This window comes from Sus scrofa, chromosome X (genome assembly GCF_000003025.6).
Source record: "Sus scrofa isolate TJ Tabasco breed Duroc chromosome X, Sscrofa11.1, whole genome shotgun sequence".
NCBI classification, from domain to species: domain Eukaryota; kingdom Metazoa; phylum Chordata; class Mammalia; order Artiodactyla; family Suidae; genus Sus; species Sus scrofa.
In genome coordinates, this window is record NC_010461.5 from 54,112,505 (window position 1) to 54,126,728 (window position 14,224).

General features: G+C 37.4%; 1 protein-coding gene across 7 annotated transcripts in view; it reads right to left on the reverse strand.

Annotated features, from left to right (window-relative positions):
- The window catches only part of OPHN1 (oligophrenin 1), a 560,542-nt gene that overhangs the window by 56,001 nt on the left and 490,317 nt on the right, over nucleotides 1–14,224 (reverse strand). For all 7 annotated transcript variants that reach the window (XR_002340743.1, XM_021080299.1, XM_021080302.1 and 4 more), the window contains one exon: nucleotides 8,984–9,131. Coding sequence is in view for 6 of the 7 variants with exons in the window: in XM_021080299.1 (XP_020935958.1) it covers nucleotides 8,984–9,131 (148 nt within the window). In the remaining variant the exon portion in view is untranslated. The remainder of the gene's footprint in view (nucleotides 1–8,983; nucleotides 9,132–14,224) is intronic.

Here is a 14,224-nt window from a genome sequence, read left to right on the forward strand (position 1 = left end):
TGATATGATTTCAATTTTATTGAAGTTACCAAGACTGGATTTGTAGCCCAGGAAGTGATCAATCTTAGGGAATGTTCCATGTACACTTGAGAAGAATGTGTGTTCCATTGCTTTTGGATGGAATGTCCTATAAATATTTTGTAAGTCCTTCTGGTCTAATGCTTCATTCAGGGCCTGTGTTTCCTTAGTGATTTTCTGTCTGGATGATCTCTTCATTGTTGTAAGTGGGTTGTTAAAGTCACCCACTATAATTATGTTATTGTCGATCTGTCCTTTTAAGATCATTAGCAGTTGCCTTATATTTTGTGATGAACCTATGTTGAGAGCATAGATATTTAAAATTGTTAAATCTTCTTGGATTGATCCTTTGATCATTAGTTAGTGACCTTCCTTGTTGCTTAAAATATTCTTCATTTTAAGTCTATTTTGTCTGTCATGAGTATTGCTACTCCAGCTTTCTTTTGATCCCCATTTGCATGGAATATTTTCTTACATCCTCTCTCTTTCAATTTGTATGTGTCCCTAGAAGTGAAATGGGTCTCTTAAAGACAGCATAGATATGGATATTGTTTTTGTATCCATTCAGCCAGTCTATGTATTTTGATTGGGGCATTTAGTTCATTAACATTTAAGGTAATTATTGATATGTATGTTCTTATTGCCATCTTATTAATTGCTTTGGATTTGTTTTTGTCACTCTTTTTTCTTCCCTGCTTCTCCTGTTTTCTCCTCTTCTGGTTTGATGACTATCTTTCGTGTTGTATTTGAGTAGATTTTTCTTATTTATTTGTGTACCAATTGTAGATTTTTGGTTTGCAGGTATTCTGAAGTTTTGATATGAGTCTATACGTATATGAGATTGTTTTAAGTTGTCATTCTCTTAATTGCAAGTGCACCTCCATTGTCTTGCATTTGTACCCTCCTCTCATGATTTCTGATTTTGGTGTTATAATTATGCATGGATGATTTCATATCCTTACTGTATATATACCTTTACTGGTGAGCCTTGTCATTTGTGGTATTTTTGTTTCTTGTTGCTGTCTTTTCTTTTCTGCCTAGAGAAGTTCCTTAGTATTTGTTGTAAGGCTGGTTTAGTGTTTCTGAATTCTTTCAGCTTTTGCTTATCTGTGAAGCTTTTGATTTCTCCTTCACATCAGAATGAGAGGCGTGCTGAGTAAAGTAATCTTGGTTGGAGGTTTTTTTCTTTCATCACATTAAGTATATGATGACACTCCCTTCTGGCCTGCAGAGTTTCTGCTGAAAAATCTGCTGATAATCTTATTGGAGTTCCCTTGTATGTTTTTTTTTTCTGCTTTTTTTATTATTTTATTTTATTTTCCCACTGTACAGCAAGGGGATCAAGTTATCCTTAGATGTATATATTACATTTTTCCTAACACTTTGTTCTGTTGCAACATGAATATCTAGGCAAAGTTCTCAATGCTACTCAGCAGGATCTGCTTGTAAATCTATTCTAAGTTGTGTCTGATAAACCCAAGCTCCCGATCCCTCCCACTCCCTCCCTCTCCCATTGGGCAGCCATAAGTCTGTTTTAAAGTCCATGATTTTCTTTTCATTTGTGCTGGATATTAGATTCCAGGTATAAGTGATATCATATGGCGTTGTCTTTGTCTTTCTGACTCATTTCACTCAGTATGAGAGTCTCTAGTTCCATCCATGTTGCTGCAAGTGGCATTATGTCATTCTTTCTATGGCCAAGTAGTATTCCATTGTGTATATATACCACCTCTTCCTAATCCAATCATCTGTTGATGGACATTTGGGTAGTTTCCATGTCCTGGCTATTGTGAATAGTGCTGCAATGAACATGAAGGTGCACGTGTCTCTTTTTAGTAGAGTTTTGTCTGGATATATGCCCAAGAGTGGGATTGTGGGGTCATATGGAAGTTCTATGTATAGCTTTCTAAGGTATCTCCAAACTGTTCTCCATAGTGGCTGTACCAGTTTACATTCCCACCAGCAGTGCAGGAGGGTTCCCTTTTCTCCACAGCCCCTCCACCATTTGTTATTTGTGGATTTATTAATGATGGCCATTCTGACTGCTGTGAGGTGGTATCTCATGGGAGTTTTGATTTGCATTTCTCTTATAATCAGCGATGTTGAGCACATTTTCATGTGTTTGCTGGCCATCTGTATATCTTCTTTGGAGAAATGTCTATTCAGGTCCTTTGCCCATTTTTGCATTGATTGATTGGCTTTTCTGCTATTGAGTTGTATAAGTTGTTTATACATTCTAGAGATTAAGCCCTTGTTGGTTGCATTATTTGAAACTATTTTCTGGCATTCTGTAAGTTGTCTTTTTGTTTTCTTTTTGGTTTCCTTTGCTGTGCCAAAGCTTGTCAGTTTGATTAGGTCCCATGGGTTTATTTTTTCTCTAATTTCTGTTGCTTTTGGAGACTAACCTAAGAAAATATTCATGATGTTGATGTCAGAGTGTTTTGCCTATGTTCTCTTCCAGGAGGTTGATGGTGTCCCGTCGTATATTTAAGTCTTTCAGCCATTTTGAGTTTATTTTTGTGCAGGGTGTGAGGGTGAGTTCTAATTTCATTGCTTTGCATGCAGCTGTCCATGTTTCCCAGCAATGCTTGCTGAATAGACTTTCTTTTTCCCATTTTATGTTCTTGCCTCCCTTGTCAAAGATTAATTGACCATAGGTGTCAGGGTTTATTTCCGAGTTCTCTATTCTGTTCCAGTGATCTGTCTGTCTGTTTTGATAACAGTACCACACTCTTTTGATGATTGTGGATTTGTAATGTTTCTTGAAGTCTGGAAGAGTTATGCCCCCTGCTTGGTTTTTGTTTCTCAGGATTGCTTTGGCGATTCGGGGTGTTTTTTTGTTCCATATAAATGTTTGGATTGTTTGTTCTAGTTCTGTGAAAAATGTCATGGGTAATTTGATAGGTATTGCACAAAATCTAGGGGATGCTGCAAAAGCAGTTCTCAGAGGGAATTTTATAGCAATACAGGCCTCTCTGAAAAAAAGAAGAAAGATCCCAAATTGACAACTTAACCCTCCACCTAAACGAATTAGAAAAAGAAGAACAAAAGAGACCTAAAGCCAGCAGAAAGAAGGAAATTATAAAGATCAAAGAAGAAATCAATAAAATAGAGATTCAAAAAACAATAGAGAAAATTAATAAAACCAAGAGCTGGTTCTTTGAAAAGGTAAACACAATTGACAACCCCTGGCCAGACTCACTAAAAAGAGGAGAGAAAGAACCCAAATAACCAAAATTAGAAATGAAAAAGGAGAAATCACAACGGATATTGCAGAAATAAAAAAAAAAACATAAGAGAATACTATGAACAACTATATGCCACCAAGTTTGACAATCTGGAATAAATGGACAACTTTCTAGAATCTTACAGCCTGCCAAAACTGAGTCAAGAAGAAACAGACCAACTGAACACACCGATCACTAGAAATGAAATTGAAGAGGTCATATAAACACTCCCTACAAATAAAAGTCCAGGACCAGATGGCTTCACAGGTGAATGCTACCAAACATATAAAGAGGAACTGGTGCCCATCCTCTGTAAACTCCTCCAAAAGGTTGAAGAAGAAGGAATACTCCCAAAGACATTCTATGATGCCACCATCACCCTCATTCCAAAACCAGACAGAGATACCACCAAAAAAGAAAAATATCGCCCAATATCATTGATGAACATAGATGCAAAAATTCTCAACAAAATCTTAGCCAACCGAATCCAACAACATATCAAAAAGATCATACACCATGACCAGGTAGGGTTCATCCCAGGTTCACAAGGATGGTTCAACATACACAAGTCAATCAACATCATACACCACATTAACAAAAGACAAGTCAAAAATCATATGATCATCTCAATAGATGCAGAAAAAGCATTTGACAAAGTCCAACATCCATTCATGATAAAAAAAACTCTCACCAAAGTGGGTATAGAGGGAACATTCCTGAATATAATCAAAGCCATTTATGATAAACCCACAGCAAATATAATCCTCAATGGGGAAAAACTGAAAGCCTTCTCACTCAAATCTGGAACAAGACAGGGATGCCCACTCTCACCACTGCTCTTCAACATAGTTTTGGAAGTCCTAGCCACAGCAATTAGACAAACAAAAGAAATAAAAGGCATCCATATAGGAAGAGAAGAGATCAAACTGTCACTGTATGCAGATGACATGATACTATACATAGAAAACCCTAAGGACTCAACCCCAAAACTCCTTGAACTGATTAATAAATTCAGCAAAGTAGCAGAATATAAGATTAACATTCAGAAGTCAGTGGCATTTCTGTATACCAGCAATGAAATATTACAAAAGGAATACAAAATGACTATATACCTTTTAAAATTGTACCTCACAAAATCAAATACCTCGGAATACCTTGGTCCTGACCAAAGAGGTAAAGGACCTATGTGCCGAGAACTATAAAACTTTAATCAAAGAAATCAAAGAAGATGTAAAGAAATGGAAAGATATTCCATGTTCCTGGATTGGAAAAATCAATATTTTAAAAATGGCCATACTACCCAAAGAATGTTATTTGTTTCTTTTCCCTAGCTTCTTTGAAGATTCTCTCTTTGTCTTTAATTTTGGTCAGTTTGATTAATATGTGTCTTAGTGTATTCCTCCTTGGGTTTATTTTATATGGTACTCGTTGTGCTTGCTGGATTTGAGTGGGTGGTTCCTTTCCCATGTTAGGGAAGTTTTCGGCTATTACCTCTTGAAATATTTTTTCTGTCCCCTTCTCTCTCTTCTCCTTCTGGCACCCCTATAATATCAGTGTTGGTGCATTTAACGTTGTCCCAGTGTTCTCTGAGACTCTTTTCATCTCTTTTCAATCTTTTTTCTCTTTTCTGTTCTGCATCCGTAATTTCCACTAATCTGACCTCCACCTCGCTTATTCGTTTTTTGCCTCCTGCATTCTGCTATTAGCTGCTTCTAGTGAATTTTTTACTTTAGTTATTGTATTTTGTATCTCTTATTTAAGTTTTATATCTTGTATCTCTTAGGTCAGTGTTTCCTGTAAGTTATCCATCTTTGCCTCCAGTTTATTTCCAATGTCTGGCCTCATCTTCAGCATCAACAGTATAAAGTCTTTTACCTGGAGTCTGAGAATCTCCTCTTCACTTAACTGTTTTTCTGGGGTTTTTCCCTTCTCCCTGATCTGAGTTATAGTTCTCTGTCTTTTCATTTTTATAGTTTTTTAGTGTGGTGACCTTTTTACAAATAATAGACCTGTAGCCTCTCTTTCTTGTGATGGCTGTCCCCCTTGTGGCTGAAGTCAGTATAGGGGCTTGTTGTATGCTTCCTGATGGGAGGGACTGAAGCCTGCCCACTGGTAGGTGGAACTGATTCTAATCCCTCTAGTGGGTGGGTCTTAGTCTCTGGATGGGATTAGAGCTGGTTGTGTGCCTGAGGGGTCTTTAGGTAGCCTGTTTACTGAGGGGTGCAGCTGTGATCCCACCTGAATTGTTGTTTGCCCTGGGGCTTCTCAGCTCTGATGGGTGGGGCCAGATTTTCTCAAAATGGCCACCTCCAGAGAAGGCACACAGATGGATATTCCAGAGAGCTTTGCTTCCTCTGACCTTCCCTCACTACAAGCCACATTCACCCCTGTTTTCCCAGCATGTCCTCCAAGAACTGCAGTCAGGTTTGACCCAGATTCCTATGGAGACTTTGCTTTGCCCTGGGACCCAGTGCATGTGAAAGTCTGTGTGCACCTTTCAAGAATGGGGTCTGCATATCCCCCAGTCCCATGGAGTTCCTGTACACAAGCCTCACTGGCCTTTAATGCCAGATGCTCCAGGGGCTCCTTCTCCCAGTGCCAGATCCCCACACGTGGGAATTTTATGTGAGTCTCAGAACTCTCACTCCTGTAGGTGAGTCTCTGTGAACCAGTTACTTTCCAGTCTGTGGGGGTTCCCTCCCCGGAGCTATGAGGTTGTTTATATTGTGCAATCACCCCTCCTACCTCTTGATGTGGCTTCCTCTTTGTCTTCTGGATTATGGTATCTTTTTTAAGGTTTATGGTCCATTTGGTTGAAGACTGCTCAGACTTTAGTTGTGAATTTTGTGTTTTTAGGAGAGAAGTTGAGTTCCAGTCCTTCTACTGCACCATCTTAATCCCATCTCCCATATGAATTTTTAAATTGTTTTTTTCTACTCCTTTAAAATGTCTCTGGAATTTTGATAGGGATTGTATTAAACCAATGATAGCTTTAAGCAATATGAACATTTTAACAATATTAAGTCTTTCAAAAATGAAAAAAGAATCCCATTTATTTTTGTTTTCTTCAATTTATTTCATTGATGTCTTCTAATTTTCAGTGTACATGTCTCCCACTCCTTGGCTAAATTTATTCCTGAGTTATTTTATGCTATTGTAAACAGAATGGTTTTCTTCATTTCTTTTTCATATAGAAAAACAACTGAATTTTGTATATTGCTTTTGTATTCTATCCTTTCCTGAATTCACTTATTTTGAAGAAAGGGAATATCCTTCTTCCTGATCTTAGAAGAAAGATTTTCAGCTTTTCACCTTAGAGTATAATGTGAGCTGTGGGTCTGCCATATATGGCCTTTATTATATTAAGTTATATTCCCCCTACAGTTATTTTGTTGAGTTTTTACCATGAAAGAATATTGAATTTTGTTAAATGCTTTTTAGGGATCCACTGAAAAGAAATACACTATGGATTTCTTTGGGCTTCATGGATCCAGATTTTCATTTCCTATACCATATTTAGGAATAGTTTTTTCTTTAAATAATCGTTATGTGGCTTTCTCTGTCTCTGCTCCTTCTGGGACTCCCACAATGTGCATATTCATTTATAGATTATGTCCCTTAAGTCCCTTATGTTTTCTTCACTTTTACAATCTTTTAATGTTCCTCTGACTGGGTCATTTTAAATGACCTTTTTATGACCTCACTGATTCTTTTTCTGCTTGTTCAAGGTTGATGTTAAAGCTATTGAATTTTTCAATGCAGACTTTGTGTTCTCCAGAATTTCAGTGTGCTTTTGAATTTATGTTTGGTTCTTTTTTTATGGTTTTTACAACTTTCTTGAACTTCTCATATATTATTTTCCTGATTTTGTTTAGTTGTTCTCTTTAGTTCCTTGATCTTCTTTAGGATGATTATTTGTAATTCCCTTTGAGTTAAGATGTCCATTTCATTAGGATCAATTCATGGTGCTTTATGTTGTTCTTTTGGTGGAATTAAGTTTCCCTGGTTTTTCCTAATCCCTGTGACCTTGAGTTGGTGTTGGCCTATTTGAAGAAGTAGGCATATCTTCCATTTTTTACAGACTGGCTTTGGTAAGGAAATCTCTCTAGCAGCCAGCACAACCAGAGATTCTGGGTGGGTCAGCTGGAAGGCTCCACAAGTGGGCTTTTCTGGAGTTCTTAGGTAGATTGTTATAGTGCCTGGGTCAGTGGATGGGCAAAGCTGCCACCTGGATCTACAGAGAACTTGGAGTCTCGACCCCAGAGGCTAGCCTGGCACTGAGGAAGAAGAGGCTGCACCCACAGGGGGCCTGGACTAGAGGTTGAGATGTGGTTATATCCTGATGACTAGAACTACCGGGGCCAGCCTGAAGGCTGGGTCCATGGTTGTGTTCAGGAGACTAGGGCTTCAAGAGCCAGCCTGGTATGTGGAGCCTGGGACTGCAGAAAATGGCCTAGTGCTGGGGCAGGTATAGAGCCTTGGTTGGTGAAGGCTGGTTTGTATGCTGGAAAAATGGGGGATGGGGTTGGTACTAAGGTTTACTGGTGTGGTTCTGGTGCTGGGGTCCAAGGTAAAGTTGGGTGTTCATCTCATTATCTTTCCTCCTTGTGGAGAGGATCTTTCTCAATACTATGTTGTGTAAGCTTAGGATAGGAGTGATGAGGATAATATGAAAAATGTCCTTTCTAGCATCTGCAATGCATCTTTTATTATTTCTGTACCCTTTCCAGGTGCTCTGATCTCTCATCTGGAAAACACAGCTCTCGTGAAGGTAGTTCTATGCATGGATAGTTGTTTGAATTAAGGCTACTGTGAGGAGACAAGCACCAGAAACTCCTATTCAGGCATCACTCCTCTGTGTTAGTTGAATTTGTATTTAAAATCATGGAAACACCCAAATGTTCATTGACAGACGATTGGATTAGGAAGATGTGGTATATATACACAATAAAATATGACTCAGTCATAAAAAAGAACAAAATAATGCCATTTGCAGCAACATGGATGGAACTAGAAACCCTCATACTGAGTGAAATAAGTCAGAAAGAGAAAGACAAATACCGTATCATATCACTTATAACTGGAATCTAATATACAGCACAAATGAACCTTTCCACAGAAAAGGAAATACTTGAAAATACAGAAAAGAAAAGACTTGGAGAATAGACTTTGTGGTTGACCAGGGGGAGGGGGAAGGAGTGGGAGGGATTGGAAGCTTGGGGTTAACGGATGCAAACTATTGCTCTTGGAATGGATTTACAATGAGATTCTGCTGTGTAGCACTAAGAATTATGTCTAGATACTTACATCTCAACACCACAATGAGAGGAAAAATTATGTATACATGTATGTGTAACTTGGTCCCCATGCTGTACAGCAGAAAAAATAAATAAATAAATAAAATTTACAAAAAATAAAAAATAACAAAATCTCAGAACACTCAGAAAACACATTGCTCACCCATTTCAATCTATTGAGGAATATATCTAAGAACACCTTGGACCCTCCGCTGACCTGCTAAGGAAAATGGTAGCTGGCTTTGCAGGTTCATCTCTGTACTCTCCATTGCCAAAAGACTAATTCACTCTCAGCACAAATTTTACAAACCTTGCCTTGCCTGACCCAGGACCCAGGAAAAGTATACCTTTACATGGAAAAAAAAATGGTTGTGCCTCCACTTCTGCATATCTTGTTTCCAATCACTATTAAGAAGCTAAGGGTAAACCCTTGCTACTGACCTTCACTTTCATCCAGGGAAGAAGTATAGAAAACTGTCCTTTCCCGCAGCAAGCGCTTTGAAATTGTGATTGGTTTGTGCCTCCTTGCTGTCACTCGAGGCGGAGGCACTGGAGGTGCAGTACTTTCTTCAGGTGGACCTGAATAGATCTGTAGAGGGGGAATATTTTCAGGAAATGATTAGAAAGATCATTTTTGTATTCCTAGTGGTAACTACCATTTCATGCCCATTAATGTTACATCTAGAGTCTCCATATCAATTCTAATATGACTAAAGAGATTGGGTGGATTTTCTAAATCACTCTAGCCACCAGCAATTGTTCAGAGACCTCCTACCATGTTTGAGGTGCATAACTTGGTGCTTCTCAAAAAGAATACAGACAAAAGCTGCACATCAGGGGATCATCCTTCTATCTATTAGATGTTATGCTGTCTGATACATGAGTCATTGAATAAAACCAATTTAATCATTATTTTTTTACTTATTATTTTTATTTTTTAAGTTTATTATTTAAAAATATATTGCAATATAGTTGACTTACAAAGCTGTGTTAATTTCAGGTGTACAGCAAATTAAATCATGTATATGTATATATGTGTGTATATTGTGTATATATATACTTATACACATATACATATATCCATTCTTTTTCAGATTCTTTTCCCATATAGGTTATTACATGGCATTGGGTAAATTTCCCTGTGCTATACAGTAGGTAATTGTTACTCATCTATTTTATATAGTATTGTGTATATATCAACTCAAACCTCCTAATTTATCCCTCCTCTCCACATTTTCTCTTGGGTTAATATAAGTTTGGTTGTGAAACCTATGAGTATGTTTCTGTTTTATAAGTTGTATTGTATTATTTCTATTAGAGTCCACATATTAGTGATCTCATAGATCATTATTTAAAAATAAACTGCAACAGCAATTCTGGATTTTCCACTTACTTCCCAGAAAACTGTAAGAAAGTCACACCCCCCACCTCAAATACCATAAAAAGTTACCTCCCATCTCTAAGATTTAGCTTCCTTATCTGAAAATTGGGGAGAGCATCACTTATCAAAGGGTGTGGTGAGAATCAAGTGAAAAGGGTAGTCAAAGTACATTATATGGGTAGTGGGAGGTGTGATGAATGACTAAAAACACCTACATACATTCAATATTTATGAAAAGATACCTATAAAGCTGGTTATATTGTTTCCCTCAAGACAGGAATAATGAATGGCTAAAGAAAGGATGGAGGAAACTTGTTTTTTAACTCCTATACCATTTTTATCTTTAAAAATTTCATACCATATATACATTAGTTATTCACAAAATAAAGGGCAAAAACAAGGTGCCTTAGAAGATAAAAAAAGTGCTGGATAAGTGAGGGAGGAGTTGTGATTAGAATTTGTGTATAGTGTCTCATATGTACTTAAGGATCTTCCTATCCCTGGGGAGAATGACCTTTTGGCAAAAGTGAACCCTGGGAGGGAGGGGACCAATGGTCACTGCAATAATGAAATCAACCCCAATGACTAGTACAAAAAGAAATGTCAAAGCCCAACATTCTATCAGGCAAGATTCAACACAGGTCACATAGTCACAGAACTTACATGATTGGGAACACAAGGCAAGCCTATGTAAATGCTGCACAATGATAGATAACAATGTAAGAACAATCATAAGGCAGTATGTGTCTCAAAAAGGAAAAGAGAAAGTGACAGAGTATCAAGCTTTGAGGCCATATACTCTCAGATCATATTTCTGCTTCCACCACCCTTAGTAATAATATTCTAAATAACTACCATTTGTGAGCACTTCCTTAGGTAACTGTAGTAGTTGTTACAAATATTTCTTGCTATTTATCAAACACACTGGGGCCTTTGCACTGAGTGTTTCTTCTACCCAAAGTACTTTTCCTCTACATATTCATATAGCTCATAGTCTCAATTCCAGGAGGATTCATGATCAAATATACTCCTCTCAGAGAGTCCGTCCAGGTGAATATATCTAAAACTTTGACTTGCTTCCCTCTACCCAGTGTTTCCTATCACCTTTATTTAACTTTCTTCTCATTAGAATTTTTATCACTTTCTAACATAGTATAATGTAATTATTTAGTCTTTTTTGTTGTTGTCTGTTTTCCCATTTGGTTATATGCTATACTGAAGAATATTATCATTTTCACTGCTATATCTCCAGCAACCAGAATTTCTGGGCAAAAAAAAAAAAAAAAAATCACACTTAAAATTGTGATATGCATACATGTATACATTCTCTTTTTCCACATTATCATGCTCCATCATAAGTGACTAGACATAGTTCCCAGTGCTACACAGCAGGATCTCATTGCTGATAACCCCAAGCTCCAAATCCATCCCATTCCCTCCCACTAATGAATGAAAATTTTAAAAACTGTGATATAAAAGAACAAATTGTCCTCTGAAAAAGATAATAGCCTTTTCCTCTTACAGCAAAAATAGTGGAAAAGGGATTAGATTTACATGTCCAACAATGAAATATTTTTAAAGCTAGGGAAAAAAATATAACAATAGTTGTGAATGAATTTGAAATGTGGCAATGAAGGAAAGTGACCCATGAGAGATGGGAAAAATAAATGAGGTGAGTTCCATGATTATCCCAGTTTGCAGCCTGAGGAGATTCTTCGGGTCATAATGCAGGAAGAGGAACCAAAGGGAGTCTGCTTAAGTTGAAGGCATTCAGTTGCAAGTATGATGAGGGCAAGGAAGTGAGAGTTTTCAGGGCAGAGTAGCAGAGAGAAGACAGTTTCACAGAGAGCTCTGGAGATCTGCAGGGGTCCTCTTTAAGAATTGAGCTGATCCATTCCAAAGGCAATGGCTACTATGTCTAGTCACTTATGATGGAGCACGATAATGTAAGAAAAAAGAATGTACAAATGTATGTGTAACTGGGTCACCATGCTGTACAGTAGAAAATTGATAGAACACTGTAAACCAGCTAAAATGAAAAAAAATAAAAATCATTATATATTTTAAAAAAAGAATTTCGCTGAGTCATCAAACTAACACACAATGAATACATACGTGTGAGGCAAGAGCAACATGATAAAGAGGAAACAATTACTTAAGATCACACAGTGGGTAGAAGAGGTCCTATTCTCACCAGCTACAGTGTATTATTGAATACACCTGACCAAGGAGGTAAAGGACTTATATGCCGAGAAGTATAAAACATTAGAAATTAAACAGGATGTAACAAAATGGAAAGATATTCCATGCTCCTGGGTTGCAAAATTTAATATTGTAAAAATGGCCAGACTACCCAAAGCAATATACAGATTCAATGAAATCCCTATCAAATTACCCAGGACATTTTCCACAGAACTAGAACAAACAATCCAAAAATTCATATGGAACCACAAAAGACCCAGAATTGCCAAAGCAATTCTGAGGAACAAAAACCAAGTAGGAGGCATAACTCTCCCAGACTTCAGGCACTTTTACAAAGCCACAGTCAAGACAGTGTGGTACTGGTACCAAAACAGACAGACAGACCAGTGGAACAGAAGAGAGAACCCAGAAATAAACCCTGACACCTATGGTCATTTAATCTTTGACAAAGGAGGCAAGAACATAAAATGGGAAAAAGACAGTTTTCTCAGCAAGTATTGCTGGGAAACCTGTACAATTGCATGCAAATCAACAAAACTAGAACACACCCTCACACCATGCACAAAAATAAACTCAAAATGGCTGAAAGACTTAAATATAAGACAAGATACCATCAAACTCCTGGAAGAGAACATAGGAAAAACACTCTCTGACATCAACAACATGAATATTTTCTCAGGTTAGTCTCCCAAAGCAACAGAAATAAGAGCATAAATAAATGAATGGGACCTAATCAAACTGACAAACTTTTGCACAGATAAGGAAACCAAAAAGAAAACAAAAAGACAACAGAATGAAAGAAAATAGTTTAAAGTGATGCAACTGACAAGGGCCTAATCTCTAAAATACACAAACTTATACAGCTCAACATCAAAAAAGCCAACAACCCAATTGAAAGATGGGGAAAGAACCTGAATAGACAACTCTCCAAGGAAGATATACAGATGGCCAACAAGCATATGAAAAAATTCTCAACATCTCTGCTTATTGGAGAAATGCAAATCAAAACTCCCATGAGATACCACCTCACACCAGTCAGAATGGCCACCATGAATAAGTCCACAAATAACAAACGGTGGAGGGGTTGTGGAGAAAAGGGAACCCTCCTGCACTGTTGGTGGGAATGTAAGCTGGTACAACCACTATGGAGAACAGTATGGAGGTACTGTAGAAAAGTATACATAGGACTACCATATGACCCAGCAATTCCACTCTTGGGTATATATCTGGACAAAACTTTCCTTAAAAAAAGACACATGCACCCACATGTTCATTGCAGTAATATTCACAATAGCCAAGACATGGAATCAACCCAAATGTCCACTGATAGATGATTGGATCAAGAAGATGTGGTATATATACACAGTGGAATACTACTCAGCCATAAAAAGGAACGAAACAATGCCATTTGCAGCAACATGAATGGAACTAGAGACTCTTATCCTGAGTGAAGTAAGTCAGAAAGAGAAAGACAAATACCATATGATATCACTCATATCTGGTATGTAATATATGGCACAAATGAACCTTTCCACAGAAAAGAAAATCATGGACTTGGAGAACAGACTTGTGTTTGCCAAGAAGGAAGGAGAGGGAGTGGGAGGGCCTGGGATCTTGGAGTAAATAAATGCAGAATGTTGCCTTTGGGATGGATTAGCAATGAGATCCTGCTGTGTAGCACTGGGTATTCTGTCTAGTCAACTATGATGGAACACGTAATGTGAGAAAAAAGAATGTATACATGTATGTGTAACTGGGTCACCATGCTGTGCTGTAGAAAAAAATATATATATAAAGAAATAAAAATTTAGAAAATAAAATAAAAAATAATAATTCACAGGGCAATGAGTATAGCACACAGACAAGTTTTGTCACATTAGTGATGAAAAATTAACATGTGACTAGATACTATTATTTTTCTAAGAAAGCCTAAAGGAAAGACTTGAAACAATCAAGCTGCTTTCAAGTTAACCTAACTGCATCCCAGAAAAAAAGCTCAACAATGTTATTTATAGGAATAAAAGGGGGCCAACATCCATGAAAGTAAAATGAAGAATGTCTTTCATCTGATAAAAAATTACCATAAATAAGTTATAAGG